The following is a 27,446-nucleotide window of genomic DNA, read 5'->3' as shown; positions in this document are numbered from 1 at the left end:
TATTTTGAAAAATAAATAAATAAATAAATTCCTGCCAAGCCACAAACTAACTTAGAAAACTACCAAAAAAACTCATATATGTAAAACTCTATCTTTATTCATTATTTTATACATGGCCTGAATTTTAACACTGAAAGATTAAATGATTTGTCTAAGATCATTTAAAATGTATCAGAAGCAGGAAAGTCTTCCTGGTTCCAAGTCCAATTCTCTATCTCTTATGCCACATTGTCTCAAGTAGTCAATGAAATAATGTAGAATAGTAAAGTGATATTTTTATCAATTTAAAAGTTAAATTAAATCTCTTTAGGACTGATTTGATCTTTCTACTCATAGTTACAAACCAGTCAAATAGTCTATCATAATCATTACCTGGTGTGTATTCAGCTGTTTTAGTACAGGTAACAAAGATTCATCTGTCTTTGTTTTGTTCCAGCCAAAATAACGCTGACAAAACATGCAGTCTGTTAAGGCTTAAAATTCCTTTGAAGAAAATTTTTTTTACCCCAAAGTGATCAAGAGGAACCTCTACAACATAAAATCACAATTATACTCTAAATATTCAATTTAAACTATTAAAAACTAAAATCACAATTACATTTTAAAATCCATAGCTTACAAAACTACAATAATAAGCTCAAGAAATAAATAAGCCAATTAAGTATGATGCCAAATATAAGTATTTGGTATCATTTTCTAGTTCATATCCTTCCAGATAAAACAAATCTAACTGAAAATACTATATCAAAATACAGATTTTCCATTTAAAAAAAGCAAAAAACAAAAAAACAAAACAATTCTCTGAAAGGAATGAAGGACTCATACCAATCTTTCTGTTAAGTATTAAAAATCAAGGGTTGACAATAAGCTTCCTTTGAATTTCCAGTTGTCTCCTTGAGGAATACTTCCTTAACTCTGCCCAAGCAAGCTTTACAAATACAAACAATATACTAGAGAAACAAATTGTTGGCATTTTTTATGGTTTGTGCAACTCTGATTTAATAAATCACAGTGACCATATTCTTTTTAACTGATAATGAAATGAATACTAAACTTTTCCTTACAATTGTTCACATATTTCACTGAGTCATAGCCATCAGCCTATATGCTGGGTTGACACTGACAATTCAATAAACATGGCACAGATATTCATGTTTAGTTATAAACATGTAGTTATCCACAAATATTTTTTCAAGCCTTTTCTCTGTAGGTAGCTAACTCAACAACACTTAAGGCATTAGTCAAGAAGGACAATTTTGAAGTATGAACCTACACAGTAGTCGGGTTCATAATCAAAGATCTTGGGTTTAAACTCTAGTATTTAAACCTGAGTGACCTTGAACAAGTGATTTTACTTTCTTCATGTATAAAAAAGGAAAGTGCTTGACCTGGATGACATTCTGAGGATATTTTCAGTTCTATACCAATGACTCTATGAACAATCTCAATGCCTAGAAGAAATAAGAAATAAATATGCTAGATGAGTCCAATGTAAACATTTGCTACCATTTTCTTTCTAATAGCATAACAGTCTTGTGAACATGTATGCCCCTAATAAATTTATCACTATTCCTTTTCTCAGGGAAGTATATTGGTAGTAATATGAACAAAATTAGCACTATTTTCTATTTTTTTTAGAATAAACTGTACTGAGACTAATCATATTGACATCTGTAATATCATTTCAAATTTTTAATATAGAAGGGGCCTACTTTGCAGTAAGATGAGGATCTTAAGTAAATTAAAAAAAAAAAAAACCTGATTTAAGTTCACTTTATATGGATTTAAAATATCTAAAAATTTGATATTTTGTTCTGTTATTTATATTTTAAGCAGCAAAAGGATATTCTCTAATTTTTTCAAGATCTGGTTTTCCCCATAAGAATGCTCCTTTTGAGTCATCTACCACAGGTTTCAGGTAAGCTTCTGCAACAGCCGGGTTAGGAAATCCAGGAGAAAGTTGCAACTGTCGCAATTTCTTTTTCACCTTGGTGTCATGGGGATTTGGTCTTATTTTCTTAGTCTTTTGAGCTTCATTCCACCATTCTCTGAAGAATAAAGAAAAACACTATCCATAAAACACTCAATAAATCATAGCATATTTATTTTTATTAGCATTTTTTATTTTATTTTTCTTTCCAGTTCCAAATTCTCTCTCTCATTCCAGTGCTCCCCCACTGAGAAGGTAAGAAATAAAATATAATACCCATCATACACATATATTTCAACATTCATAATATATTTATTTTACCCCACAATACTAAGGGAGAAAAAAATCAAGAAAACTGTATCTGTAAACAATGCATGTACTGAATCATTTTGCCATCTCAGAGTTTATTTATTCTCACTTTGGATAGTGCTTAAAAAGCAAATACATTTCACACTCTGCAGCAAGGTGAGGACCTAAAATATGAGGTACCATTTAAATATAAGGAGGTACCCTTTCTTTTCCTAAAATAAAAGTGCTTACCTACAGACAAGTAGCAATCACAAATGAAATATTTACTGACTAAAAGGAAAGCATAAAATAATATTTCAATAATTTTGCAAATTATCTCTCCCTGTCAATCTCTGCCTTCCTTAGAAACATGACAGTATATGTGATCTGATAACTTCATAACAAATTTCCATTAATGTGCTCAATGCTTAAGGGATTTTCAATCAGAAAGAAGATAAAAAGTATTTAAATTTACTAATGAAATTTAACCCACTCACTTATAAAATTTAATCACTAATAAAACATATTAGAGTAGAAATAATAAAGGAAGAAAAACTGAGTGAAAGCAGCATGGTATAATAAAGAGGGCATGGCCTTCGAGTTTGAGTGTATGGGCTTGAAGCCTACTAACTGCTACTAACTGCTTCTAAGGTCTTATGCAAATCATACCCTTCAGGTCTTGTTTTTCTCATCAATAAAATTATGGGAATGGCCTAAATGATTTCTAATGTCCCTTCCAGCTCTAAAGTATATGATCCGTTTTTTTTTTTTTTTCAATCTAGCTAAGCTAAAGTGACGGTGAGCAATTACTGTCTTCCTTTATAAAAGCAAAACAGAAAATTACACTTCTAAAAATAAGGTTATGATACAAAAAAATGTGTCTTTTAAGGTAAAAATGGAAAGGGACCTGTGCCAAAATGTTTATGGCAGCCCTGTTTGTAGTGGCTAGAAGCTGGAAAATGAATGGATGCTCATCAATTGGAGAATGGCTGAGTAAATTGTGGTATATGAACGTTATGGAATATTATTGTTCTGTAAGGAATGACCAGTGGGATGAATACAGAGAGGACTGGCGAGACTTACATGAATTGATGCTAAGCGAAATGAGCAGAACTAGGAGATCATTATATACCTCAACAATGATACTGTTTGAGGATGTATTCTGATGGAAGTGGATCTCTTCGATAAAGAGAGCTAATTCAGTTTCAATTGATCAAAGATGGACAGAAGCAGCTACACCCAAAGAAAGAACACTGGGAAATGAATATAAACTGCTTGCATTTTTGTTTTTCTTCCCGGATTATTTATACCTTCTGAATTCAATTCTCTCTGTGCAGCAAGAAAACTGTTCGGTTCTGCACACATATATCATATCTAGGATATACTGTAACCTATTCAACATGTAAAGGACTGCTTGCCATCTGGGGGAGGGGGTGGAGGGAGGGAGGGAAAAAATCGGAACAGAAGTGAATGCAAGGGATAATGCTGTAAAAAATTACCCTGGCATGAGTTCTATCAATAAAAAGTTATTTAAAAAAAAAAAGGTAAAAATGAATCTAAAGCTATTTTTTAAAAAAACACATTAATATACATGTTAGACTTTAAAACATAACCAAAAAAAACTCAAATTCTTTTTACATACAGTCTACTGTTAATAGAAAAATTTTCTCAAACAATTGTCAGAAAATTTGAAAAGTGATACTGTAAGATTCCTGGGCCTTTCATTCTAGCATAGTTGAGCTTTAAACAGAAGCCCCACCATGAGAATGAGAGGGAATTTAAGAATAATCCAATTAGCTCCCAACTTAAGCAGGAAAAAAAATTGGAGTCAATAATTATCCTGTCAAGATCACATTACAAAACAATTAATCAACCTTTAAGTTATTTATCTAATGGATTAAAAATTTCAGAAGAAAAATGGAAAATTAGAATCATAAGACAGAGAAATTTAAACAAATCAGATAAAAACTATCTTTAAATTTCTTTTAAAAAACTTCTTAAAAGATATTTACTTTTTAAGTTAAATGGGACATACAGGTATACATAGTCAATGAGACATTAAATTGTAATAATCTATTATGTAGCCTGTCTATAATATTAAAAGGCTAGAATTCTCAAAGAATAAAAATATAAAATAATAGTAACAAACAACAACCTTGTAAAAACATTGAAATAAGACACATAATTAACCTCAATTTACAGAATGAGGGATTTAGAGAAATTGTGATCCATTTATAACAAGTTAAGATTTTCAGAACTAGGACTTGATTCTAGGCCTTTTGATTCTAAATCCAATGATCTTTATATTATTTTAGATTACACCACACACTGAAGAAAATGAAATTACAATTGGTCATGAAAATATGTTATAAATATTCAGTAACAGACAAACTGAAAGTAAAAACTTCTATGTAGGACACAGAATTCTAGAATTTTAGTCTGGATGAGATATTAAAGATTATCTGGAACACTATGACTCTTTATGTAAATAAAAAAATCTAAAGTCTATTAGTCAAATATTCCAGGTTCGATATTTATTTCTAATAATCCAAAAAGCTTCATATATTTTAAAGGCTGGGTTCAGGATAAGGTGAGAGTTGATATAAAGTGATATTAATTATGAATCTTTAAAATTAGCTAGGCACAATAGCTACCTAGTACAAATCTTGAGTCATATATTTTCTTGGTTCTGTGTGCTACAAAGACCCTGATATTGCTCCAAAAACTAGAGGCTTATCAGTCTAGGAGACATTAAATTATGCCACTGAAACATTAGCTTCCCCAAATGATATACAGCAAAAGGAATGTAAGGCAACCTGTATGGAGAGAGAAATTTTCTAAGGATTGTACACCAGACACTAATTTGAACATTGTAAAAGACTGGAGAGCCCACCTTCATCCAACTTCCTTCCCTCCCTCCCGCAGAATGTACACACAAATGAAGAATGACATAAACAAAACCTCTCTGGAACCATTCAAGCAAGTCCCAAGGATAATGGGACCATAACTCCAAATAAGGACACCTCCTCTTACCTGGATAAAAATAATCTTTGAAGATTTCATTAAGCAACACCAGTTATGCTTATGTTCTCCATGTTCCCTCTGTCTCTTTTTTAGCTAAAAATCATCAGTAAAAAGACCTTTAATGCCACTTTTTTTAAAGCACAATAAATAAGAACTCACGAAAATTTTAAGAGAGGCTCCAAGCCACGTCCAGGGAATTCATTGAGAATTTCCATAGCTGTAACACAACCAACACTTGGTATCCCTTCTGTGTAATCACTTCCAAGCAAATAGGCTAGATTAATCAGTTTGCTCCGGTCTAATCCTATAGAATAACAGAAATCAATTAATTATTCATCATGAACTACTACATGGAAGATACTATGCTAAACACAATCATATTTCTTCAACATATCAATTTATTTACTGTTTTAAAACAGAACTTATTGATCAAATAAGCACTTTAATATTATTTACAAAAAGTTTAACTATCAATTCCTGGTATACCAGCTTTAGAAATACAGGGTTCAGAGGTCTAAGAAAATTAATATAATTAACCTGTTCACCTAATTCTATCTCTGGCTTCCACCAAGGTCTAACTGTGCGTTTTCTAAATATGACTGCCACAATTCATACTATCTAATTAGTCAATTATTTAAACTGAAATGAGAGCCTGAATATTCTTATTTTCCAATTTTTTCCCTAAATATAGTTCCAAACACTATGATCATGAATATATGACTATATGAAAGCTTATACATACAATGCCATCATAAACCCTTGGTCATCACATTAGTTCCCAGAAAGTATACTACAGTTAAAGCCTGAAGACCTTTTTTAAAAGGCAGTCCTGTGTATAACTTTCATCTCTAGGTATTTCTTACAAAGATAAATAAAACACTAATCTCAGCTTTTGAACCTTCTACAGCAGTGCATTGCAAAGTATTAGTATGAATGCCTAATTAGTATGAACAAACAAATATGTAAACATAACCCATCAAGGTCTTACCTAGTTGATTGTGAAAGTCTATATACTGGTAATATTCTACAAACTTGTCTTTACTAAAGAAGTTTTTATACACATGTCGTGCTCCAAAAAGCCAAATATCACTATCATCAGTGATTGTTCCAGAAGTCTGATCAGTCAAGTCCAAAATGGCACACTGAGCCTCTGCTTCCATAGGAGCCTCGATGTAAGGAATGCCAAATAATCTTAGAAGTTCCTATTGAGATTAAGAATGCAGTAGAGATTTATTAAAAAGTATACTAGTTTGGTTTGTACTCAGGGAAATCCAAATTTTAATTTAATACAGTTTCCCAAACTGTGTCTCCTAATAAATGCTAGATATCTACACCAATTGCCTCTAAACTTTTTTGATTGTACACTTTTATCAGTTTAAAAAAAAAAAAAGAGCATGCTCCCCTAATATTTATTTATTTACAAATAACATACATGTACAACACCAATAATCACATTATAAAACTTGATTAATTTTGTTTGCATAGTTGCTTCAGATATTTGGATTCAGGTAGGTAATCATCTCCCTTTGAAGCCTAAGAGCCAAATAGAAAACCTTTGGTAGGAGCAGAGAGGGTGAAAAGTGTTGAAAAGGATATTGTAATTGTGTTGAGGACAAGCCCATGTCTGACTATGGGAGCTGTGAGTGGAATAGAAGCAATGAGTTGATCACATGCCCCCAGGAGAGTTCTCTTGGGTTCATTCCATGGCCTCCAGTTTAGAAACCTATCTATACCTCAATAAGAATTGTGCAAGAAAATGTTATTATTAGTAATAACTTTGTTTTTTAAAGAAAATGTGAATATTTCAAAAAATGCAATTTATAAGAGAAATTTTCATAAGCAAATATCAGTTCAATTTCTTCTACTGTAATTATTTTAAAACATTTTGGGGGATTTTTATTCAGAAAATATATAGCAGGGATAACAGAACTTTACCTGCCACAATGTTTTCCATTGTGATTTAAGATCATTTCATTTCCATGAGCCCCTGGACCTACATTTCTGGGTTCCACCAACCTACTTAAGCTTTAATGTATACTATAGCCCAAATTTACTTGGTGTAATGCTAAAACCTAAACCATTTCTAATCAGTCCCAGACCTCCAGAACATGCCTTATCCCACTATCAACCAAAACATCAAGGCCTTGCCAGCATATACATCTAAATAATTGCCTCGCCACTGTTTCAGAAACCTATCCCAAGTTGCCATAGCTTTTCAATTCCTACTAAGGAAATAATCAAATCAATAATGCCACTGCTATTGAAAAGGCCATGACAATCCACTGTATTATGGCCCCACTCACCATGCTTGTAACCATGTAGAACAAAGATTCTTTCTCTAGTCACTACTTCCCTGCGCGTTGTAAAAGTAGAACATAAACTCTTTGAGATCAGGTACTGCCTAACCATTATATGCCCAACATTTAGCACAATGAATGTAATATAGCAGGTGCTAAATAAATACCTACTGTTTGAACTAAAAATACCAGAAGTTAAAGGAAGCTTTACAATAGAATAAACTTACCTGACTTTCCAAGAACATCTGTCCTGTTACAGTTGCAGCAATCCGTTCTTGTTGCTGTTTCTGAGCTTTCAAAGAATTCTGTTCAACTAAAAGATTGTTCTCCAGTGTTTCCAGTTCCTCCTGCATATGAATTATACTTTAAGTAATATAAATCTAATTTAACATAACTAGGTGGTAAAATACATAGAGTGCTAGACCTGGAATAAGGAAGATAGAGTTCAAATCCAAACTCAAATACTTAATAGCTGACCTGAGGTCAATCACTTAACCTGTCTCAGTTTCCTCATCTGCAAAATAGAGATAATAATACCATTTACTCCTAAGGTTGTTGTGAGGATAAAATATTTAAATATTAAATTTAATATTTATTAATAACATAAACCTTAGAGCACTAAATAAATTTTAATAATTGTAAAGTGCTTAGCACAGTGCCTGACACATAATAAACACTATATAAATGTTACATATATATATTTATATATCATATATTATATATGTTTTTAAATGAAATTATGCAAAACATAATTCATTTGGGCCCCTACTCTACTATAATCAGATATGATTCTATGATGATTATAAGTTCTGTATATTTGGTGCCAGAGCTGTGAACGCCAGTTTCTAAATTTACTTGCTTAATCATAAGAAGCTAACTAGAGGCCCTCTATTCTTGTTCTTCCTTGACATGGTATCCAAGCTCTGTGTGATAAAGACGACTCTATTTTATGGAAAGTTCTCTAACTTATTTTTATACCTCTAGATCTTTCTTTCTTGCCCAATATGGGCAAGTGACCATCTAATGACTACATAGTCAGTGAAGGTGCCCCTTGCTTCCCCAACATGTGATTGTCCCTATCCTGCTGATATGTCATTTTTGACCCTCAAGATCAAGGTCTATCAATCAATAAGATTCTGTATTTCATTATGCTTTTGCATATTTGGGCACCAAACTCTAAAAACAAGATCCTAGAAGAAGGGGGCATCTCGGACCATGAGGAAGATCTGACGTCCATTCATTAGAGGGACATATGGACCCTTAAATAAGAGCTCTGTCTCGAGCTCAGTCTATTTTGCTGAAAGTTGGACAATTTAAATGTCCACAATGACTAACATGTTTTTTCACTTTACAAGGAATTCCACTTAACTTTCGGAATAAAATCAATATTTCTGGCATAATTTCACTAAATAAAGCACAAGAAAAAGCTGAGCCTATCACTGACATAGTCATTACATTAAATGGAGATAATCAACAAAAAGAAATAAACACACAAATATCATATTGTATTGTTCCAACAAGTCATTGAAAACCAACTGGTACTTACTTGAAGTTTTAATAGTAAGGTAAAATACAATTAAACTATTTACCAAGTTAATATCTTGCCATTCATCAATCATTTCATCTGTTCCTTTTTCAATCTCTTCCTCTGGCTGCTTGGCTGACTCCATACTTTCAGAAGAATCTTTTAGGAGCTTTTCAGGGGCCTCAACAGCCTCTTTTCTCTCCGGATTTACAGCCTCCTCTTCAGTAACTGAATTTTCTCCATGCTCAGTGAGAGGTCTGAATACTTCCACCTGAAGTTCATCACCATTACTTTCACTGTCTACTTCAATGAAACTACCTGTTCCAAAATGAGGAGTCATTTTTTGCAGCATTAATAGATGACAAAAGAAATAATTTTAAAAACTACTTGTAAAAGTTTTCCCAAAATATTTTTTTAAATCTAATACATTTTGATTCATACAGCTGTTAATAATTTGCAATTCTTTCGAGAATTGTTTGTTGATACCTTTTAAATACTTATTCAAAAGAAAATACTTGCTCTTCCATATTTAAGTTGCTTTCCTAAATGTCTTGAATGAGACTTTATTCAGAAATATGATACAAATACTTTTCCCCAACTGAAAGCCTTCTTCCTTTATTACTTGTATTGATTTTGTTCACATAAAAGCTCTTCAATTTCATATAACTGAAATTACTTTTATCATTTGTGATCACCTCCATCTCTTATTTGATTAAGAACTTACCCCTTTGGCACTTCTAGACAAAGTTCCTTTCCAATTTTTTTTTTTTTTTAATAAAGTGACCATAAAAATTCAAAGTACAAATCCATCAATAAAAGCAATGAAATTCAATAGTAAAAGTTTAATCAGAAAGCATTAAATTTGAGAAATGAATACCAATTTCTCTCATACTAATAGAAAAGACTTTGTAAATTTGTCTGTTTTCAAATTGGGATCAAATATTTTAGGTAAGAATTTAAAACTTAATTCATCTAATTTTCAAATATTAATTTTAGTACTATATAGATAGAAAAATTAAGTTAACCAATACTCTATTTTTTTGAAAATTCCATTCTGAAAAAGAAAACTCAGCTGCAATTTAGTTTTCCAGAGTTCTATTATTCCCCTCCACACAGGCTTGTTAACTGTTCCCCAAGTTTTGTATTCCATGGCACAGACTATCCCTAGGCATGAACATATATGCTCCATGCCTCTATTTCTTAGAACTGATTCCTTCAAAGCTCAACTCAGGCTCCTTCTCTACAACAAGCTTTTCTGGATCCCTTTAGTGCTTAGCACAGTGTCTAACATAGCAAGCACTTAATAAATGCCTGTTGCCTACCTGTTGCCTGTTCTTTCTCTTAAGTTACTTTCTATTTACTTAGTTGTATACATGTCATATCCCCAGAGTCTAGAACATTGTTAATAAGTTTCCTGAACTGAATTAATATTATCAAGAGATATGGACATGTTGAAATAAACATAATTATAAGATGTTTATTTCAACATACTTTCAAACTCCCTATTAAGAACTACTAAGGTAAAAAAAAAATGACAGTACCTACCATCAGATTCGCTTTCTTCTTCTGAGTCCATTCTGTTAAGAATCTCCGATGTTACTGATATTAACTCTTGACCTAAAGATTCATTTTTTTTACCATCTTGTACAAGTTTCTGTGAATCCTCATTTTCAGGAGGCTTGCAATTTGCTACAGTTTTTGCTGAAGCAAGAATATGACTTCCTATCATTGACAGGGCATAAGAGTTGGTTTCAGTTTCTAAACACTGTTTTTTTTTATATTGTATCTCATTGTTTGAAATAGGCAAAACAGAGTAATCACACTTAGTTGGGGATATGAAAATGTCCTTTTCTAATTCAGGAATCTCAGGGTTTTCTTTTTCTTCAGATACAAAAACTGTACTTGTCAACTTAGTTGTCATTTTGAAATCTTTTCTATCCTCAACCCCAGATTCAACAATATCTACGTTAACTGTGCTCTTGGAATGACTTGTAAATATTAATTCTTTTTTATCCTTACAAATAGATTTAACACTTGGTTCAAAGACTGCATTTGCTGAGTGAATTACTGGTGCTGTGTCTTCCATAACAATAGACTCATCCTTTTCTAAAAGGATATTATTTGATGAATGAATCGCAGTTACAGATTTGTGCTCATTCTTAATGTTGCAATCATCTCCTTGCTCAAATATTGTATTTTCTGAATGAGACATTGTTGTGAACTGTATTCCTTTGCTTTCTCTAACTTTAAGGAATTCATCTTCTTCTTCTGATCTATTTGTAAGAATCTCTTTAATCTCTAACACTCCATTCTGAGAGTTTTTCCTATCATTTGCTTTCACATCATCATCATCATCAAGAACTCCTTGAATTGCTAGCAAAGATCTAGGTGATACAGAGCCTTCATCTACTGATGCAGAAAAATATGCTTTTTTTACACTGAATTTCTTTGTATTTTCATTCTCTACCTCTTCTTCTGAGCTACTTTCCATCATGGCAGCCTGGATAGCTAATAAAGTCCTTGGGGAAGGAGGAGCTGCTGCATCAGTCTTAACGTCTTTCTCTGTCTTCAGCTTCTCAAATGATGAGGATGGTTTTGCATCAAAAGGATGTGGGCTACACATTTTACTAGAAGAAGGAAGAACTGATTTAGTATCCATTTCTTCAGCTTTCTCAGCTTGACTGCCTTAAAAAAAGTTAAAAGATTTTTAATATATACTGTCACAATATGACAACACAATTTAATATAATGAATAAAAAACAGGAGTTTTTGTTCATGAAAACAGTAACAAACATGTGAATTCCATCTTCAATGACTTCAAAGGAGACTGACATAAGAAAAGTAGTAGCTAACTCTTAAATATACTTTTTAATCTTAATTAATGAACCTACTCATTCTTCTTTCTAGCTTAAGTTATATATGTCTGCTAAATCAAATGCATTAACAGTTTTACTAATTGTAAATAATTTACTAATTATACTAATATATAAAAATATATTAAGTACATCAATTATACTCTCCTGGACTGAAATCTACAGAATTCACAGATGAAGGACAGATTCTGTTGTTACGATTTTAGCTTGCCATCAAATTAAGGACTTACGACTGTTACCTTTTATCAAGATGTAATGAGAAGTATCTTCAGAAATTACTTTCCTTGACTCCACCACCTTCATAAATCCACCTTCATTTTCATATTGTTTTTGAATCTCGCCTGAATGCTGCTGATTCATCTCTTTTTGTACACTTTCTATATGTCGGTTCAAGTTGTTTTTTTTAAGCAAGCCCTTGAGTTGATATGCTGAAAAGTCATTGGATTCCTTAAAGCAAAATAAATAATTTAAATTAGGATAATATGACTGCATTTCCCAAAAAATCTAAAAGTGATTTCTTATCATAAGTTACATTGTTCTATTGATGGTGCTATTTCACTAAATTAATCAAATGTGGAATTAAAAACAAGGAAGTAGAATAATGACTCTCTGTGCCACACTACACAGCTGAGTTTGGGCAAGTACAAAACTCAAAGCCTCAGTTTACTCATTTGTGAAAAGAAGGAATAGTCCTAAATTACTTCAAATGATTTTAGCACTAAATCTATGATCCTATGATTCCATGAAAGAAGATACAATTTATTTTTAAAACACATTAAAACAGTAGAAATTGGACAAAGAGATTTCAAGGAGGATTCATGATCTTATGAGCATTGTTTGAAAACTTCTGGTGAGAGTTAATTCATGGCAGCATATTCAACTTCAGGAAAAATCTAAATGTTTGGAAGGTTTCCTTATGTTAAACTGTCCTCTAAAAGATTTTCCTTTATGAAACAGAGAAGTTCTATATGTAATGCTTCATAAGTAATGCCAATGTTTCTATGATTCTGAGTAGTAGTAGTACAGATGGGAATTTTCAGATATGAGATATTTAGTTTTCTTTTAGGATAATTATAAAATTATTCAAAGAATGAATACACTATGTATTTTACCTCAGGCATTGCTTCAAACAATGTTCTTCTTCGCTTAGTAAATTCCTTCATATCAGTCAAGATTTCATGCTTTATTTCTGGTGGTAGACAGCTGAAGTCTTCAGATTCAATATCTATAGCATGAGGATTATGAAAGAACTCTTCCTATATGTATTAAAATATAATATTGTGAAATTAAGTATCTACAAAACAGTATCTATTATTTACAAAGCAATTTTCTTAATATTCAAGAGTAACATAAAACTAAGTTAGATTGAGAACTTTCTTTTGTTCTCAAAATAGAATTGTACTGAAGGGAAAGAGGCATACATACACATAAATAAATAGATACATGATTATATTTGTGTAGATAGATGCACATGCTCTATATGTGTCTGTAAATATAAAATATATTGAGACTGGAATTTGGCAAGAATGATCCAAAACAATAGCTTCATCAGTGGAGAATTCTCAGCACAGAAATTTTCTCCACCAAAAGAACTAAGCCACTTATATGTTACAGTCTTAAAGATATGCACAGTTTTCTAAGAAAAAAACTTGCCCATTGCAATGTGATAAAAAGTAACACAACAATCTGAACTCAAGTCTTTGTATCATGTTGTCATTACCAGGTCTTTGTATCATGACACAAAATAGACTATTTTGAACTTTCAAAAGCAGTTAAAATTTTTGCAGCAAATTATTTTCAAGAAATGTAAATCTAAAATAAATAATACCATGTACATCTATTGTGTCTCCTGATAGTATTTATAATGATGATCATTAACCTTTTAATTTTAGTTTTGCCTTTACCTTGCTTTCTACAAGTAAAATCGCTTTCTAAAAAAAAGACATTGCTTATAACAATGTTTCTATGAAAAAATATTTTTTTCTGTACTACATGGTAAAGCTGCAAATGTCCATGGTTATGTCTAAATTAATACTCAAGAGCATGAGATGAAATTATAATTTTTAGAAATAAGTCTTTTATTTGCTTTTTAAATTACTTCATTCATATTCACTTCTGCACAATTTCATAACTGTTCACATTCAAACATGGAAAGTAAAAAAAGTAGTCCAGGAAAGTTACATGAAAAAAAGTAAAAAAAATTCCTGAGATCAAGAAAAAAAATTAAGGTCATCTCAATAGTTTTGCCTCCCCCTTTTTTTATTAAAGCTTTTTTATCGAATGTGAACTATTTGCATTTTTGATTTTCTTCCCGAGTTATTTTTACCTTCTGAATCCAATTCTCCCTGTGCAACAGGAGAACTGTTCGGTTCTGCAAATATGTATTGTATCTAGGATATACTGCAACATATTTAACATATATAGGACTGCTTGCCATCTTGGGGGGCGGGGGGGGGGGGGTGGAGGGAGAGAAGGGAAAAAAACGAAACATAAGCGAGTGCAAGGGATAATGTTGTAAAAAATTACCCTGGCATGGATTCTGTCAATACAAAGTTATTATTAAATAAAATAAAATTTAAATTTTAAAAAAAAAAAGCTTTTTTTATTTTCAAAACATATGCATGGATGTTTTGTCACTTCTAAAGTAAAGACTACATAATAATATGAGGATAATACTGACTCAAAGGACAAGTTTAATTTTTAGTACAATCTTTGGAATTTTATAAAATGTGGAAAAAGGAAAAAAAAATCACAAAGTCAAAACAAACTACCATTAATTATGATAAATTCTTATATTTACTTAGATATAAAAGATAGACTTGGATCCCTATTATTATGCTGGGACCCCCATTTAGGAATTCTGGCTGTAGGAGTATAGAGGAAAAAATAGCACCTACCACAAAAATAATTTTTAAAAATTTCAAACTGAAATTCTTTAGCATTTTCCAAATATTGGTAGGAACTAAATTCCATTGTTGTGGAATTGAATCACTTTTTATTTTAGTGATAAAGCTTTCAAATGAAGAAACAACTTCTAATGCAAGTTGGCAGCTTATCTCTAATATATAATCTCAAAGAATTGCCTAAAGTGTGAGAAGCTGTTACTTGCTCATGATCACAAAGTCACTTAAGGTCTTTCTTGTTCCAAGGCTAACTCTATTACTAAGCATCCACTAAGACATATTAATTTTAGTCAAATAATAAAATGTTTTTAAACTAACTTTTAAGCACTTCCTAACTCTGAGAAATTAATAGTAATGTTTTTATTGATCTTTATCTCATTTTATAAGAAACATTTTGATGAAACTTTGACCCACTAATGGAAATATTACTCCAACAATCAGATTGCAACCCAACAAAAGCTACTCCTATGCAATCCTTGTCCATGTCCTCCAATAAATCCTTGAAAAGGTATCCCCTCAATGTGCTAGGGACTCATCTTTAGATCTTAATAGGACATGGATACCAAGAGAGCATATAAATCTGTTTCTTGTTATCTCACAATATAAATAAACCACCTTCTCTGGTCATATCTCTCTCAATTTTTAAACTCTTTCTTATGAGAAACAAAAATATAAATATACCCAAAATGAACTGCCATAAAGTAGTTATGTATGCTATCCATACCTTCCCTACTAGTCAGGCTTCTTAAAAACTTTGCCAGAGGAGCACAAACTCTCATAAGTCCCACAAAGCAGGAAAAGGACTTAATAATGAACCGTGTGTTTGTGGTCCAAGAAATAGACTTAAGTGAATACAAATAAAGTTGGTTCCCAAAAGATGATTTTTTTTTTCAGTCACAGAAGCTAAAGAAAAATCACTTATGGAAAACAGAGTGGTTATAACCTATATGAAGTGATAAAATCACTAATAAAATCAGAACTTCTTGAATTACAAATAGAAACAATTGGACTACCAAAGAATAGTAATATTTCTGCTTAATAAATTTAAAAGTTCTACTGTATATAATCCATTCACTGGATTATATTGTTCTACTTAAAAAAGAGAAAGGATTTGTTTTTATTTAAAAATTTTTTTTTTACAAATACATGCTATATATGCTGATTATTTTCCCATTCCAGGAAAAATATTTCTAGCTTTTGAAATATATTTTTGATTACCTGTAATGCTTGTTTTTGACTCATTCTTATTTGCCATTCCTTTTCATCTTCCTCTTCTGAACTAAAATTTGAAGTAAGGATTGAAATTTTTGTATCTATTAAAATATTTTTCTATAAGCACACACTAAGTTAACTATAATTCTAATTAAATATTTTTGAGTAATTATATACATAATACTGTACAACATAATGTGGTGTGGACAATACATGATTCATGCCTTCAAAGACTTTATAATCTATCTAGAAGACATAGAATATAAAAAGTTAGAAATCCAAGAGCTAAGAAACAATGCAAGAAACATAGATGTCAAGACCATGTATTATAAATGAGTGATGATATAATGTTATAAATAACAAAGGAAGGAGAGAAAGGTTTTGTGGAATTAAGTGAGGTTCAAACTGGACTTTGAAAGTGGGTAATATGTGAGACCACAAGTATATTTACTAATAGTGCCAAATGATGTTGGAAAAATAGTTTACAGTCTGAGATCAGACTGCAGAGATCAATGAATATCAGGATAAAGAGCTTTAATTGTTTGACAATGGGGGTCCATTTAAGGTTTTTGAATAAGTGAAGTGTGTGACACCATGAAAATGGTGACAAAGAAAAATTAATCTCACAGGGGTATGATTTCATAAGAACCATTATTGAAAAAGTCAAAGTCTGAGGTGATGTGAGTCTGGATTTAAGACATGACAATGGTAAATAAAAAGAAGATATGGACTCAGAAGACACTATTAAAGAATTGACAGAATTGAATGATCATTGGGAAGAAGAGGAAGAGAGAAAAGTAGTCAAAATAACTTTTAAGTTTTGAAATAATTCTAATGTGATGACAGAATTGAGAACTTTTAGCAATGACAAGGTCTGAAATAGTGCAGAACCATTAAAATTCTTACATGCTAAATATCATATGACACTTGTTTTCTCAGAATGATATAAAATCATTAGACGATTGCAGATTTTGCTACAGAGTTTGCTATGCTATAAAATCAAATCTTTTCAATTATTATGTATTCATTACATGTTAATTATTTAAGTGGTTAAATCCTATTCCAAATAAACCCTCTAACAAATACACACAGCCTGAAAATTCATAAAATTTGGAAACTGTTGAAAAATTAAGTAAATTCAATCACAATTCTATTCTATTGAGGTTCAAATTACAAGACAGTAATTCATTTTGTGAGAAGACTTTTTAATTATAAGTATGACCTTTTGAACATCAGTCACAAAAATTAAATATTCTCCAATCAAAGCTTAAGGAAAATTTTAAAATTAAATTGCAAGTTCTAACTATACACACTTTGATTACAAAGGCAAAAAAACAAGTTTTCCACTAAGAAAACAAATAACACATTACAAATCACAAGAGAAAATTTCCTAAATGAGTCACTTTGTAAATGTAGTTCTAAAAAGAGATGATAATTCCTATCTGGCTTTGTCTATGTTAGAGAGTTAGATTTATACCTGTTAAGACTGCAGCATTAGTTAAAGCTATTATTTTTTAAAGTTTAAAAAAAAAAAGCTTACCTATTTTTTTCCTCCTCTTGTAATGAAGGCAAAACATATATGTCATCTCTTTGAACCTGAGTAAGACTAGGAAGTACTTCATCTCTTAAAGAAAATATTTAAAAAGATAAAAAATCAGAATCTCAAATTCAAAAACTCCACCCTTCCAACCAATACCTTTACTTTCACATCTCTTGAAGAAATTAAAAAAGCAACATATTTCTCCCATAAATGACCTAATCTTCTACAGCTATTTATGAAACAAAAGTCTATTTGTTCTTTAAAATTATATTCCAAGAGGTTGCCTCTTCTGCTATAGCTTCTGAGAACAGAAAGAGGAAAAGTGATACAAAGTAAGGAAGATAGCATCCTTGCATTCCTATCTTTTTGCATTTCTTTTTGCTTTATCTGTATTCCCAGCAATAAGCATAGTATCAGGCACATAGTAAGTGTTAAATAAGTGCTGGTTTCCTTCATTCCTTATCATCTATTACCCCAGAAAGTCCAAGGATCCTCAAAATAGGAAATTTTTCACATAACCAATAATGTGATTTTAAATGTTATATTAAATGCTCTCTAAATAATTTCACTGGATCCCTAAAAACAAACTTTAAACAGACACAATAATTATTTTTACTCCCTCTAACATGAGGAAACAGCCTCGAAGAGAATAAAGTGACTTGCAGAATGGAGACCCTAAAACCCAGGGTTTTTCTTAACTTATCACACAATACTACTCCCATTATATAGTATGCTGTTTTGCACATAGATTTCTGTCTGATACAAATTGGGAGACGTAATAAAGTTAAGTTAAACCTAGTTTAACAGTTAAATAATGATTTTACCCAATTTCAAATACCTCAAACATCTTACCTTTTGCCTCTCAAAGCAGTTTTGATAGCTTGTCTTTTTAAGAATGTTTTCAAAAGTTTTTCTGTAGTTTTCTTGGAGTCAGTAGATGCCAAATCTTTTCTTTGTCTTCTCTTAGCCTACAAAGAGATAGAGTTTTATGGCAAAGAAAAAAATTGGCTCTAAAATGTCTCCAGTGTCATTCTGCAAAATAGAAATGAAAAAAATTATTTATCATTGGTTTTGGTTGCTTTGCTTTTTAATCACACCTCTCTGTTTTTCTCCACCACTGCCAACCATTTTCACTGACTTCAAAAGAAGTAAGGAAGAGGGCAAGAAGAAGAGAGTTGGAATAGTTAGTGAAGCTGATGGTAGAAAGAGTGAGTTCAGGAAAAAATAAAGCAATGGGAGAAATAGATATGGATCTGTGATCAGAAAAAGGAATTTTAGAATTCACCATCTTAAACCTCAATATTAGGTAATAATAAAGCCTAGAGATGTGGCCACCCTTGAATGGTTATGGTAGAATGGAAATGGAGGCCAGGAGTGTTAAAGAAGTTAAAGAGAGTTAAAGAATAAAAGAAATTGCACATACCAAGGTCTGTTTCTTCAACAGTGGTGCTTCTCCATCAAAAACAAAAATTGGACGAATTCTGAAAAACAACAGCTTGCAAAGTCGATGAAACAAAGTAAGAAGATGGGCATTTTCAACTGAGTTTCCATGTCTGTCTCTGACTCCTTTAAGTGCCTGATTCAACCAAATGCTAATATCTGTAAGAATCATTAATGGAAAAAACTTTTGGAATTTTGAAACATATACTTAACATTCAAGGGAAATCAACTACAATCTGAACATTTATTCATAATTATTTTAAATACAAAATCTTTTAATTCTGCTTAGCCTTTTGCTACCATACACCAAAAATTTTTTTAATCCTTCATGAAACCAGAACCCAAAAACCTAATTTTAATCAATTAAATTATATTCTTATAGGATGATGTTTTAAAACAATTTGTTTGTGTTTTGGTAAACAAATTAAAATACAATTTTGTATTACAAAAGCAACAAATATTTTGTCATTTTAAAAGCGGATCAGTGAAATCATGAATTGGATTTAAGTAAGATAGAATTGACGAAAATCATAGGTTTCACTTTCTCTTCCAGTCAACAAAATTCAGTGGCAGGACAAAAGTGAAGATTCCTGGCAATGGCTCAGAATAGATGACCTCGACACCTTCAATGTCTAACCAAACTCTAAGGTCTCTAAAGCACCTGTTTCAGGAACCTTCATGGTCATTGGAATAAACTGTTCTCATTCACACATTCTACCAGGTAAAGTCTTCACTATGCTCCTAACTCACAGCCGTGGTCGAAAGTCTGTTGGTTACTTTCAACCTGATTTAGCCTTTCTGTTGAGCCAGTTTTAGCAGGGTGTAACCATGCTACAGCTTCTTAGAACCACAGGTGGGAGTTGGACGATAGATGAATAGCAAAGCATCCTGAAAGGCTCAGTAAACCCTTACATTAAAGGTACTACTGTAACTCCCAGATGTATAAGAAAAGAGGAGTTGCACTAGTACAGAAGCTGGATAAAACCAACATTTACTATGTAACTCACATACTGATAACTTGTAGGACTCTAAGTAACTTTATGTTCACTATCTGACCTCTGAAAATCTAGTTCAATTTATTCTAATAATTCATTAATTTGCTAATGCTATATAAAAAAAAAGGAACTTATACAAATTAGTGTTGAAGAAATAAGTAATGGAGAAAAAGACTGACCTATAATTTCATTAATATGCAGGTCAGCATCTTTTCAGCATCTCAGAAAATAGCTCAATACACTAAAAAGTCAAGTGATTTGTCCAGCATCACATAGACAATATGTGTCAAAGACTAATTGATGTTGTTCTGGTTCTCAAGCCAGTTCACAAAATGCTGCACTGCAACATGTCAACTACAGTCAATAAAAGTAACAAAAAAAGTTACTAAGACTCAGAATAAAAAGGGACATTAGAGTTTACCTGATCTAACTCCTCTCACTTTATTAAGGCAAATGAAGCACAGAATGACTTGCACCTAAATTCTCACAGGAAGCACTCAATAAATACAAACCACATCAATTTTAAGCTTTACAACTTACTTCACTGTGAAAGAAAGCCTAACTAGGGAGGGGGGAGAAGAGAAGGGGGCGGTGCAGAAGATCAATAAAATTAAATGAGCTGAAAGATTTTGAGCTAGCAAATGTTTCTAATTACACCAAGACTTAAAAAGCAGAACTTCTATTTGAGGCTGGAAAAAGTATGTGTTTGTAGCAAATTAATGTACCATAATTATCAGTCTGGGTTTTATAAGATGTGAAATTCTAAAGAGAAAGCAAAAAAAATCTAGATTTTTAAAAAAAAAAATTTTTTTTGCTAAGGCAATTGAGGTTAAGTGACTTTCCAACATCAAACAGGAACTACTTAAGTGTCTGAGGTTGGATTTGAACTCAGGACCAGTTCTCTATCCACTAAGCCATCTAACTGCTCTAAAAATTAGATGTTTTTAATTCGACAACCAGATGGCTACAAGAATGGAACCCTATAAGTATATAGAGTACTTATGGAGTACCCTACTGCCTTAAAAACCAGTTTCCTTACAATACAACTGTGAGGTAGATGCTACAAATATTCATTCATAAAACAGCAAATAGACCTAGAGATATTAAATGACTTATCCAGACTTGTCCAAAGATAATAAAAGTGAAATCCAAATCCAACACCTTCACTATTTAAAAAACACACATATATGTACATGTCATCTGAAAGTGAATTAAGTCACAAAATCTGAAAGTGCCTCAGAATTCATCTTGTCCCACTTGTGCTTTTACAAAAATTACCCCAACAACTTCTCTGTCAAATGGTTCATCCAGTTGGTACAGAAGACATTCAGTACAAAAGAAGCCATTAAATCTTAGGAGCATTCTTGAATAATTCCTATTAGAGTTATACTAAACTTAAACCTGCCTCTGTGCAACTTTCACCCAATCCTCCTAGTTTTTTAAACTGACAAATTTGGTAAAATTGGCTATCTTTTCACAAGGGAAGTCCTAAGCAATTCAATGATCAATAACTTGACTATGCTAGTTGCTTTAGTTTTATTCTTAATCTGACAATTTGTTTTTCAGGCAATCAGAATGTGTTCTTTATGTTTCCATTGTTAATATACTGACTTGTACTAATGAACTAAAATGAAAGATGAACATTCCCAAATAGACCATTTTTTTGGAGTGGCAATAAGATTTGCCATTTTTAGCTTTTAAGGAATTTTCCCACTTCTAATCTGCAGTACTAAACAAAATCCACCAGAAGTGACAACAGCACTCACATTTCAGCCTTCTCAATTTAATACCAGTGCCCTATTATGTCTTCCTCTCCCCAAGATTTTTTGAAGAGAAAGTAGTGGCTGTAAAGCAATAAGGCCTGGGTTCAAATCCCCCCTTTGACATTATGTCAGACAGTTACTTTAACCTCCATGACTCTCATTTCTTCATCTTTAAAATGCGGGAGTTCCAAATAATTTAACTCCTGATATCCCTTGAAGCTACGGAGTAATGATCCTATGATTCAGCAGAGATAGTTGAACAAATTTAGAATTATCTAAGATATTGGTGCAGTGAAAAGAATTCTAACTCTATATATGTTTTAGGAATGAAATTTAAAACCAGTTTTCTTCCACTTCTTTCTGTGTAACCAGGACAAGATATTTAACTTCTCTGGGTCTCTCACCCAGATATGAATTCAATGACGTTCCATTTCAGCTCTAGATCAATGACTCTTACAAATGGAAAGCAGCAATCTGTTATCAGGATGTAAAGAATAACTATAATCCTTAAAAGTCAGAAATAACATCCATCATTCAGCAACATATTATTTGTCCAAAAGATAAAAATCAATTAACATTTATTAAGTATCCATTATAGGCCAGCAGTAGGGATACAAAGAGCCAGCTAAATCAGGATGGAAAAAACAGAATTGTAGGATTTAAGACTGGGAAAAGATCTAATTTAAACTTATTTTATAAATTATGTAGAACATTCCCTGCCTCACAATAGCACAATGATAATTTTAAGGATACCAACAGCAAGAATTTTTCCTTCCAGTGTTTCTGGATTTATCTGTCTTCCCGAGCACTCAAGCAGTTTCCAAAGTCCCTGGACTCCCATTGCGCCGTTGTTTTCTCAAATCACCGTAACGGAGCCCGACCTGTGGGAAGCAACCTACAAGTCTGTTTCCCCAGGATGACAGAGAAGCAGAGTTTGGATGTTTATAGCTTCTTTCTAGCAGATTAATTCGCTCTTAAGGAAGTGGACTCCTGAAGCAGGAAGGAGAAAGGAAGAATGCCGTGGCCAACCGAGACTAACTTCCAAACCCATTCCTAATCGTGAAGTTACCGGTTCACAAAAAAAGAGAGAGAAATCCTCAGGCCTAAGAAATGGAGCAATTGCTTCCTAGTAGCAAACAAGAGCGAGTCGTAATCTCCCCCTCATTCTTCCGTAAAAGAGTTAGTTTAGGATTGAGAAGGACCCAGTGACCACCAGGTGTCTCCAGCAGCTCACCTTCCAGGTGGCCGCCAGAGACCCAATACCAGAGACCGGAACCCGACTTCGCACCACAGCTTCCGATTTCGCACCACAGCTTCCGGCTTCCACAAAAAAGTCCTTCCCTTCTCTGTTCAGGAAGTCCCGCCTCACTACCTCCACCAGTCCAATCACCACCTGCGTCGCAGGATACTTCACTACACACGCAGCTAACGCAGGAGCCGTCCTACCGGCCGACACTTCCGGAAAAATTGCGGACACACCTCCCGTGTATCTATTGTGTGGCGTAAAATGTGGATTTTGCCTAATCCTGTCCTCCCTTTGTCACTAAAGTGCCCAACTTCTAAACTGAAGGCATGAAGATTGACATTAATAATGGATTTAACCAATGTCGTTTCACATTTCCCCAAAGAGTCATCCCCGGACCCTTCCTGCTGCTTGTCATCCTCAGCTTCCTTTCCCACCGCAATCCTTCTGTTCTTCTTCGTTATTTCAGTACTATACCACCTTCTCCCAAAAAAAAATTTACATTTCCCCTTCATCGCATACCCTCCCCAGGCTATTTTAGTAAAATTATCAAACTGATTTCTCTGTTTCTCTAGGTCGGGGCGCTGTTTCATTCAATTTTGCCCCAACTCTCTCTCCTCATACGTCACATTTGGCATCTTTCACCAATCTAGTAGGCGAGCAGTATGTTTAAATGAATAGTTGTATCATTCGTTTAAACATAATGTAGCACTCTAGGGAGAGGATAGCTTCCAAAGTTCTTTAAATTTAAGCTGAAACGGAAGGATGATTTTGTGTGTGTGTGTGTGTGTGTGTTTTAAGTCAGGATTTTCGCAAAAGAATCTTTTATAGAGATTTACATTAATATTATGATGATGTATTGAAAAAAAGCTTTTTTCCCCTTTTTTAAAGAAGAGGGCATTATATTGGGGGGAAAGTTGATGTAAAAACACAAGATAGCAATGAAAGGTTTTTTGGGGGGGTTTTCTTGTTTTTTGTTTTTTACTGTTTTAAAAGAAAAAAAAATATTTAATCTCTTTTATCTAGTTGGAAATTTTCTCTTAACAAAATTTTTTGGATTTAAATAGTTTAAGTACTGTTTCTTACAATGTCATTTTAAAGAGTTCACATATGCTATCATTATATTTCTGCATTAAGAAACATTTCTTATGTGCCATTTACCCCCAATTTGTTTGCAATCTATCTTGTGTGCTATTTGGAAGACAATGTAAAAACAAAAAGTGGCACTTTTTGTAAATTTTAAAATTAAAAAAAATTAGACTTTTTTGGTTATAGATTTATCTAATTGGGCAGCCTAGTAGCACAATGAATGGAATGCTGGGCATGGAAGCCAGAAGACTCATCTTCCCAAGTTCAAATCTGGCCTCAGAAACTAAGCTGTGTGACTGGCCAACCTTAAACCTATTTGCCTCAAGTTTCTCCAGCTATAGAATGAGATGGAGAAGAAAATGGCAAAACACTTCTGTGTCTTTGTCAAGAAAATCTCAAATGGTATCATGAAGAGTTGGCCACAACTGAACAAAAAAATTTATCTTCCTGGCCTTAGGGCTTTTATAAGAAAAAAAAAAAAATCAAAAATCAATGTGTGGGAGGGGTTGGGTGCCAGACCCCCCTTCCCAATCCAATAAACTAATCAGTAGACCTCATCAGGTACAAAGAAAAAACATTTATTTAATCCCTGCAAGGAGAGACCCAGACACAAACCCAGGAGCCATCCCACTCCCACCTGGAATCTGGCCAGCTTCTGGCTTGTCTAGGGTTTAAAAGGCAAAGGACTTGAGCCTTCTCATTGGATAGACTAAAAGGACATAACTATCCTTGACCAATAATCACCAATGCTGGCTGCCTCCCACAGGTCATCTCACTTCCTGCAACTTCCTGTATCTCAGATTCAAAGTTCATTCCTCCCTGTGCAACAAGAGAACTGTTCGGTTCTGCACACATATATTGTATCTAGGATATACTGCGACATATTTAACATATATAGGACTGCTTGCCATCTAGGGGAGAGGGTGGAGGGAGAAAGGGGAAAAATCGGAACAGAAGCGAGTGCAAGGGATAATGTTGTAAAAAATTACTCTGGCATGGGTCCTGTCAATAAAAAGTTATTATGATAAAAAAAAAAAAAAAAAAAAAAAGTTCATTCCTCCAAAGAGTAAATGACCTCCCCAAGGTCTCACTTCTGGAAAACAGGTATCATGGGACTCAATATGAGAAATACTTCATTCAATCATTCCCATTCATCAATTTCTTCATCCTCTCCTGGTCATTGATCTTGTTTGAATGCATCTGTAAATGAGTATACTAACGTTTGACTTGTTTGAGCTCCCCAATTATCCAGGTAAGGAAGAAGGGCTGTGTTAAGGACTAAAGCAGAATGGCTTGGATTGCCAATAATCCTTTGCAAGATGGCAAATAAAGGCAGTTGGATGTACAAAGAACCAGCAACCCTGAAGCCAAATAAGGCTATACCAACTTTGAAGTAGACCCTGAGCCATTCCATTGTTTATGGACCTTCACGAGACACCCTTATCTTCAAAGATTCTCCTAACTTTGGTTATGGGGCTCTTTGACATATCTATTTTTTGAAACATGTCTTATCTCCAATCAAAGTGTTGAGGATTAAGACACAGGAACAACGTTTGGGGTCCCCAGGTAGGTGTCGCAGGTATTGCAAAAGAACTGAAAAGAATTCACAATCCTTGTCTTCCAAGTTAAGTTGGCAAAAAAGGGTTTATTGATCAGTGGGCTAGATTCCAAATTGGAAATGGCAAATAGCTGAGATAGAGAACAGCTTTATCCAGTCTCCCATAGCCTAAAGCTAAGGAGTCTATCGTTGACAAGTTGATTCCAGATGAATTAAGGGTGGTAGCTAGGGAGCAATTTCCAAATGAATTAAGGGTGATACTGGGCATAGAAATTTCCTGAGAGAAACTAAAGTGGGTCAGAGTCAGATACATTGAGAATTTCCTAAGGCAGACTTGAAAGCCTGAAGACTGAGGATTTCTTTACCTACTGTGAAAACAGAAGGCCCTAAGATCAAAGGACTAAAGACTCCTCTTACATCCAAAGAACCTTGACTATGACATCTGAAATTCCTCACTTCCTTTTTTTTGAAAGAGATATAAACTCTCCCCATACATTATTTGGTGTTCCATTCAGTATAAGATAGGCAGTTCCCAGGGCATTTTTTTTTCTCTGCTTAATAAAAAACCCTCTTTAATTTCACAGGTATTGTCTTCCTCTGCTGTTGGAGTTTTGCTTTTTTTTTTTTTTCTCTTTGGGAGAAAGGGGGATTTAGAGCTCAAGAATTGGTTTTTATGTTCTCCAGGCATCTTCCTCTTGGTGCAAGAGTCTCAATTCCCTAAAAAGAATATTCAGTTTATACAACCAATGAAGAAAGAGTCCCTTGTCAATATGCTATATGGCTAGGTTACATCATATAACCATAGATTTAAACCTAGAATCTTAGTGGTCATCTAGTGCAAACCTCTCACCTTACAAAGCTCAGCAAGTTAAGTAACCTGCACTATTGCAGTCAGGATTCAGATCCAAGTCTTTTGATTCAAAATTCAGCACATTTTCCACTACTCTAATCACCTTCAGTCTTTCCAATGTGGTATATTTTTAAATTATGGAATCCTGAATTATGCTAAAAACCCTTTTAAGTACTAGACCATATCAAAGAGCTTCTGATTAATATTAAACAAGTATTCCTTAATTTCACTTATCAAAATATTAAGTCCTACAAACTCTACAGCTATCTATAATTGCCCCCAAAAGTGCTAATTAATCTGAATTAAGACTCTATAAAAGATTATGTATTTAACATGAATTAATTTACTTATTTTAAGAATAGATCAGTTTTTTAAAGTAATGATACATTCTTTGGTTTATAATCACTAGACAACTAATATCTGATTCAGGCTTCCATTTGTAACATCAATCATTGCTTTTGTCTTTTTAGGGATTGAGAAATTTGAGCTAATTCCCACCACTAATGCATGTCAACCAATGAAATTGAGGCCCAAAAAAATAACCAATTGAAAAGATAATTTAATACACTCCAATCACTTAACAAATGAGGAAACCATGGTCTTGGTAAGCTCATGGTCACATAAATGGTAATTGAGACTTGAACTCCACACCTTTGATTTCAAATTTACTACTCTTTCCACTATAAAGTATGGTCCTTTCTATCCCAGTGAAATGAGTGTTTATATAAATTTAGGGTCTTAGAAATCTGCCTGGAGCACTAAAAGGTTGTTACTTGCCCAAGAGCATCTAACCAATTTGTATTAATGTCTGAGCTTGAACCCAGGTCTTCCTAACTCCAGCCAGTTCACTGTCTACCTACTACACTAAACTTAAGGGTTATTGAACAATAAATGTCCAAATAAATGTAAGTAAAAA

At 33.0% G+C, this 27,446-nt stretch overlaps 1 protein-coding gene across 1 annotated transcript in view; it reads right to left on the bottom strand.

Annotated features, from left to right (window-relative positions):
- The window catches only part of ERCC5 (ERCC excision repair 5, endonuclease), a 30,670-nt gene extending 7,618 nt beyond the window's left edge, over positions 1-23,052 (bottom strand). The window contains exons 1-14 of the mRNA XM_051984155.1: positions 22,544-23,052; positions 19,016-19,191; positions 18,445-18,560; positions 17,593-17,676; positions 16,059-16,119; positions 13,050-13,193; positions 12,177-12,384; positions 10,610-11,749; positions 9,129-9,382; positions 7,767-7,886; positions 6,231-6,444; positions 5,402-5,546; positions 1,848-2,048; positions 373-457 (exon numbers count right to left, since the gene is read on the bottom strand). Of these exons, the coding sequence (XP_051840115.1) occupies positions 373-457; positions 1,848-2,048; positions 5,402-5,546; positions 6,231-6,444; positions 7,767-7,886; positions 9,129-9,382; positions 10,610-11,749; positions 12,177-12,384; positions 13,050-13,193; positions 16,059-16,119; positions 17,593-17,676; positions 18,445-18,560; positions 19,016-19,191; positions 22,544-22,631 (3,036 nt within the window). The 5' untranslated portion in view covers positions 22,632-23,052. The remainder of the gene's footprint in view (positions 1-372; positions 458-1,847; positions 2,049-5,401; positions 5,547-6,230; positions 6,445-7,766; positions 7,887-9,128; positions 9,383-10,609; positions 11,750-12,176; positions 12,385-13,049; positions 13,194-16,058; positions 16,120-17,592; positions 17,677-18,444; positions 18,561-19,015; positions 19,192-22,543) is intronic.
- Positions 23,053-27,446: the final 4,394 nt, after the last annotated feature.

This window comes from Antechinus flavipes, chromosome 3 (genome assembly GCF_016432865.1).
Source record: "Antechinus flavipes isolate AdamAnt ecotype Samford, QLD, Australia chromosome 3, AdamAnt_v2, whole genome shotgun sequence".
In the NCBI taxonomy this organism is placed as follows: Eukaryota; Metazoa; Chordata; class Mammalia; order Dasyuromorphia; family Dasyuridae; genus Antechinus; species Antechinus flavipes.
This window is presented reverse-complemented; position numbering and strand designations above follow the sequence as displayed.